This window comes from Melanaphis sacchari, unplaced genomic scaffold, assembly GCF_002803265.2.
Source record: "Melanaphis sacchari strain LSU unplaced genomic scaffold, SCAv2.0 Contig1015_pilon_pilon, whole genome shotgun sequence".
Taxonomy (NCBI): Eukaryota; Metazoa; Arthropoda; class Insecta; order Hemiptera; family Aphididae; genus Melanaphis; species Melanaphis sacchari.
Genome location: NW_020270373.1, coordinates 1 through 6,851, shown reverse-complemented (window position 1 = coordinate 6,851; position 6,851 = coordinate 1). Strand labels below are relative to the sequence as shown.

At 23.6% G+C, this 6,851-nt stretch overlaps 1 protein-coding gene across 1 annotated transcript; it reads left to right on the top strand.

Annotated features, from left to right (window-relative positions):
• The first annotated feature begins 293 nt into the window (after positions 1 to 293).
• LOC112602114 (dCTP deaminase-like) lies at positions 294 to 875 on the top strand. Its single transcript, XM_025350051.1, has 2 exons — positions 294 to 405; positions 484 to 875. The coding sequence occupies exons 1-2, from the start codon at positions 294 to 296 to the stop codon at positions 873 to 875; spliced, it is 504 nt and encodes a 167-aa protein (XP_025205836.1).
• The last annotated feature ends 5,976 nt before the right edge of the window (positions 876 to 6,851 follow it).

Below are 6,851 nucleotides of genomic sequence, written 5' to 3'. Positions count from 1 at the left end.
TGGTTCAGTTACGTATTGTTATGAACACCCGTTTCATCGACTAATTTGATTCAAGCGCAAAGAGACTATTTTGGATCTCATACTTATCAAAGAATTGATAAGAAAGGATATTTTCTAATAAAAATTTATATTGATTTTATTATAAAATCAATATAAATTTTTATTAGAAAATATTAATCATAACATTTTATAAATAATTAACTATTCAGAATAGCAGAAGATAATATAAAACATATATCTATCTGCTATTAATGATATTATTTGATAACATATATTTATGCATAGGTAAGAAAATGCGATTGTGTGACAAAGATATTAAAATATGGCTAAATAAAAAAAAATTAATTATTACGCCTTATCCAAAAAATGAAGTGATTAATGGAGTGACGCTTGATCTTCATCTTGGTAATAAATTTCGTATTTTTTATGATCATATTATTTCTTGTATTGATTTAACAAATTCTCAAAAAAAAATTGATTTAGATTTAAAAAATTCTATGAGCGAGGAAGAAATTTTCTCTAAAGAAAAACCTTTTTTTTTAAAACCAGGATCTTTAGCTTTGTTTTCTACTTTAGAAAGCATTACTTTACCTGATAATTTAGTTGGTTGGTTGGATGGTCGCTCTTCTTTAGCAAGACTTGGTTTAATGATTCATGTAACATCCCATCGTATTGATCCAGGTTGGAATGGAAATATTGTTTTAGAAATATTTAATGCAGGTAGTTTAGTTTTGGTTTTAAGTCCTGGAATAAAGATTGCAGCATTGAGTTTTGAGTTACTTTCTCAATCAGTGAGACATCCTTATAACTCTCGTTATGAAGCAAAATATAAAATTCAAAAAGGTGTTGTTCCAAGTCGTATTTATAAAGAATAAATTTTTTATTTTTGAATTTTTAATTAAAATATTTATTACGTCTTTAAATGAATAGTTTACGATTCATTAAATTTTGTATATTATATCATTTTATTTTAAAGATATAAAATATCATGTCTCACGCATTTAGAAAAATTTTAGTAACTTGCGCTTTACCTTATGCCAATGGTTCTATTCATATTGGACATATGCTTGAACATATTCAGGCAGATATTTGGGTGCGTTATCAAAGAATGCGCAATAATGAAGTTTGGTTTGTTTCAGCAGATGATTCTCATGGTACTGCTATTATTTTAAAAGCTCAAAGTTTAGGTATTTCACCAAAAAAATTAATTAAAAAAATTCAAGAAGAGCATAAAAAAGATTTTTTAAATTTTAATATTTTTCATGATAATTATCATACTACACATAGCGTAGAAAATTTATTCTTATTGAGAAAGATATTTTTATCTTTAACCAAGAAAAAACTTGTTTTTAAAAAAAGAATTTTTCAATTTTATGATAATATAAAAAATATTTTTTTACCAGATAGATTTATTAAAGGAATTTGCCCTCTTTGTAGTGCTAAAGATCAATACGGAGATCATTGCGAAATATGTAGCTCTACTTATGAACCTGTAGATTTAATAAATCCTGTTTCTGTTATTTCTGGTGCTACTCCGGTCTTAAAAAGTACAAAGCATTTATATTTTAATTTACCGATTTTTTCTGATATGTTAAATTCTTGGATACATTCTGGGGTTTTAAGTAAATCAGTAGTCAAAAAAACTGAAGAATGGTTAAAAATAGGTTTAAAAGAATGGGGAATTTCTAGAGATGCTCCTTATTTTGGTTTTAAAGTGCCAAATTTTTCAAATAAATATTTTTACGTTTGGTTAGATGCTCCTATTGGTTATATGAGTGCTTTTAAAAATTTATGTTATAAAAATAAAAATATAAATTTTGAAGAGTTTTGGAATCAAGATTCTCAATGTGAAATATATCATTTTATTGGAAAAGATATTATTTACTTTCATACTTTGTTTTGGCCAGCGATATTAGAATCTTCTTCTTTTCGTAAGCCCAGCGGTATTTTTGTTCACGGTCATTTAACTGTTAATGGTTCGAAGCTATCAAAATCTAGAGGTTTATTAATTAAATCTTCGGATTGGATTAAATTCTTTGATTCTGATAGTTTACGTTACTATTATGCTAGTAAATTAACAAATAATATTAATGATATTGAAATGAATGTAGATGATTTTATTTATAAAATCAACAATGATATTGTTAATAAACTAGTTAATTTAGCTTCTAGAACTTCTGTATTTATTTATAAGTATTTTGATGGTTTTTTATCTAATGAATTAGAAAATTATAAATTATATAAAAATTTTGTAAATTCGAAAAAAAAGCATTGAAGAATTTTTTGAAAATCGTAATTTTAATTTAGTTGTTCGAGAATGTATGAAATTATTAGATGTAGCTAATCAATATATTAATAAAAAAAAACCATGGAAGATAAACGTTAAAAATGGGAATACAAATACTGTTCATATGATTTGTACCATGGGAATTAATTTGTTTAGAATAATTATAATTTTTTTAAAACCAATTATTCCAGTTTTAGCCAAAAAATCAGAACTTTTTTTAATGTCTAAACTAACTTGGAAGAATATTGAAAAACCTTTGTTATCTCATAAAATTAATAAATTTCATAAATTATACGAGCGAATTAATGCTAAAGAATTTTTAAATTATATTAATAAATATTAAAATTAATAAAATAAAAATGAATTATTATTTTTTTATTTTGTTTATCCAAGATATTCTCCAAGAATTCTTATATTTTTTTTCGTTTATAACGGTAAATATACCTAATGCACTAATAAAATAATCGTCATAAAATAAAAGAGGAATTTGATTGCGAAACCATGGTGGCACGTTATGTTCTTGCCAAATTTTTTTCATTTTTCTTCTTTTATCACGACCTAAAATCAATATTTTTCCTTCATGTTGAAATCGAATATTAATTAATTGACTTTTTTTAGGAGCAGGAATTTTTATACCTTGATTATTTTTTACTAAATAACCTAGGTTATTTGGAAGATTAATTTTTTTTTCTGTATCATGCCAAAATAATAAAATATTATTAATTTTTTCCTGGTTTTTTATAAAATAAAGAAAATTTTTATAACGTCTAATTGTATTTTTTTTGAATAATAATTTTTGGATTAGCGTCTTTTTTACTAAATATAACTTCTTTGTAAATACATTTAATTATTTTGTATGATGGAGCTTTAACATTTTTTGACAATATCCAATATCTGATGAGTTCTTTAACTATTTCTTTAGGCATTTGATTAAATTTTTTAATATTTAAATCGTTACTTGAATTAATAAAATTTTTTATTTTTTTTTCTAAAAATATATTTTTTAATTTTACTTCTTGTTTACATATAGTAGTTGTTCGGAAGCAATTTCTTAAAAAGAAAGGCCATCTTTTTTCTAATATTGGAATGATTTTATGTCGTATGAAATTACGATCATGATTAATATTGTAATTGCTAAAATCTTTAATCCACGTTAAATTATTTTTCTGTGCCCATTTTTTTAGTTCTTTTTTTGTTTCTTTTAACAAAGGTCGTATTATTTTTTTTTCTCCTAAGTTATTTTTTTTAGACATCCCGGAGATTCCAGTAGGCCCGCTACCTCTTTTTAAAGCTAAAATTAATGTTTCGCATTGATCGTTTAAATGATGACCTGTTAATAATATTTCATCAAAGTATAAATGTTTGTAAATAAGATTATATCTTTTTATTCTCAATACTTCTTCAGAAATTTTTTTTAAATCATAAAAAATTTTTTCAATTATTAATGGTATTTTGTTTTTTTTACAAGTATTTATACAATGATTTTTCCAACTTTTTGAGTTTGAGTAAAGATTATGGTCGATGTGAATAGCACGTATTTGAATATCAGGTATTTTTTTTTTATTTTTAACATTTTATACAATAGTACTGTAGAGTCCATGCCACCACTGTATGCTATTAAAAATTTTTTTTCTTTATGTTTTTTAATAGTATTAATTATCATTAATTATTTATCTTTAAAAAGTATTTTATTTTTTATATACGTTCGAGTGGACTTGAACCACTAACTTCTACCATGTCATGGTAGCGCTCTAACCTGTTGAGCTACGAACGTAAATTTAAAAAAAAAGAAATTAATTTTTTATTATATAATAGTATTTGTATTTTATACAAATAGTATTTTAAAATTTATCAACATATTAAATTTTTATCTTAAAGGAATGTTATGTTTTCAGGTATTGTTGGTGGTATCTCAAAGATCATTGAAATTAAGAAGAAGAAAAAATTTCATACTTATACTGTAAGGTTTTCTCCTGCATTATTAAAAGATTTAAAGATTGGTGATTCTGTTGCTCATAATGGATGTTGTTTAACTGTAAAAGGTATTGATAAATTTAACGTTATTTTTGATATTATGCAGATTACTTTAGAAAGCACTAATTTAGGTATTTTAAATATAGGAGATTATGTTAATATTGAAAGGTCTATAAAATATGGAGACGAAATTGGAGGACATATAATATCAGGCCATGTTATGAATACCGCGATAATTAATAAAATATTAAAATTAGATGAAAATTATACTTTATGGTTTCAAATGTCAGATTCTTACTTGATGAAGTATATTTTTTATAAAGGTTTTATTTGTATAGATGGCATTAGTTTAACTGTTGGGAAAATTATAAATAATATGTTTTCCGTAAGTTTTATACCGGAAACGTTGTTATCAACAACTATGAGTCAAAAAAAAGTTGGTTATTTAGTAAATATTGAAATTGATTCTTGTACTCAAATTATTGTAGATACAACAGAGCGTTTTCTTAAAAAGAATAATTTTATTTTATAAGAATTTTATTGAATAAAAATATTTTTTATATAAATTTATGGAATTATTTCATGAAATTTTATTTTTTTTTATTTTTATCAAATATATTAATTGATAACTTTATTTTAGTAAAGTTCTTAGGTTTATGTCCTTTTTTAGGGGCTTCAAGTCGATTAGAAATGGCTATTGGTATCAGTTTGTCTACTACTTTCGTCATTATAATTTCAACAATATTATTATGGTTAATTAACTTTTTTATTTTAATTCCATTTAATTTATTTTATTTGAGAACTATAATATATATGTTAATTATTTCATGTGGAGTACAATTTTTAGAGATATTTTTACAAAATGCCAGTCCTCTTTTATATCGTATACTTGGTATTTATCTACCTTTGATTACGACAAATTGTGCCGTTTTGGCGATTCCATTATTTAGTCTTTACTTAAATCACGTTTTTTTAGATTCTTTATTTTATGGAATTAGTGCGTCTTTAGGTTTTTCTTTAGTTATGATTATATTTTCTAGTATACGTGAGCGTATATCTTTATCAGATGTACCCTTAATTTTTCAAGGAGCTCCTATTGCGCTTATTACTATTAGCTTAATGTCTCTTATATTTATGGGTTTTAGAGGTTTAATAAAAAATTAGTTATGTACATAGTTATCATATTTTCTATTTTTTTATTTTTATTAGGATTTTTACTTAGTTTTAGTATATATATTTTTCCGAAAAAAAAATATCCTATTATAGAAGCAATTAATCAGTTATTACCTCAAAGTCAATGTGGACAATGTGGTTATTCTGGATGTTTTCCTTATGCAAAAGCAATAGTAAATAAAAATGAAAAATTTGATAAATGTTTACCTGGTGGAAATGATTTAATATTAAAGATTTCTCAAGTATTAAATATAGAGAATGTATCTAAAAATATAAGCGAAGAAGGCAGAAAAAAGAAAAATACTATTGTCTGGATTAATGAAGAAAATTGTGTAGGATGTTCTAAATGTGCATCGTTTTGTCCAGTAGATGCAATAGTTGGAGCGCCTAATTTTATACATACAGTTTTACCAAATAATTGTACTGGTTGTAATATTTGTCTATTGCATTGTCCAACAAATTGTATACAAATAATTAAAAGAACAACATGAAATGTTAAAATTATTTTTTTTTATAAAATTTTTAAAAAAACTATTTGTTAATTTTTTTAAAAAGAAAAAAATATATAATTTTAAAGGTGGCGTTCAATGTTTTCCGATAAAAGAAAAATACAGTGAATATTTTTTAAATTATGTGCCCTTACCTAAAGAATTTTATATTTTTTTAAACAGCAGTAATTTTAAAGAAATAAAATTAAATGTAAAAATTAATCAAAGAGTTTTATGTGGTCAACCTCTAACTTCTGGAGATGATTATATTGTCCCTATTCATTCACCTACTTCTGGTTGGATAAAAAAAATTTCTCATAGCTCTAAAAAACAAATAAAAATTGTTATCATTTCTGACTATTTAGATCAATGGATTAGATTAAAAAAAATTACGAATTATAAAAAATATACTTCTGAAAATTTAATTAAAAAAATTCATAAATTAGGAATAGTTGGTCTTGGAGGTGGTCAATTTCCATCTTCTAGAAAATTAAAATTAAGTATTAACAAAGCACATACATTAATTATAAATGCTGTTGAAAGCGATCCATATATCACGGCAGATTTTTCTTTGATAAAAAATTATCTCAATGAAATTATTCTAGGATGTGAAATTATATCTTGGATATCTAAAACTAAAAATATTTTAATTGCTATACAACAAGATAAAGTAAATTTAATAAAAGATATAAAAAGAAAAATTAAAATAAGCCATTTTTAAAATTTTATTATGAAAAATATCCTGGTGGTAGCAGTAAAATACTTATCAAATCTTTAATAGGAAAAGTGCCTCATTTAAAGCACTCTATTAACATAGTATCTTGTTTTAACGTTTCTACTGTATATGCTATCAAAAGAGCTATAATTAACGGTGAGCCTCTTATTCAAAGAGTTGTTAGTTTTAAATAACAATAAAATAATACTTTCTA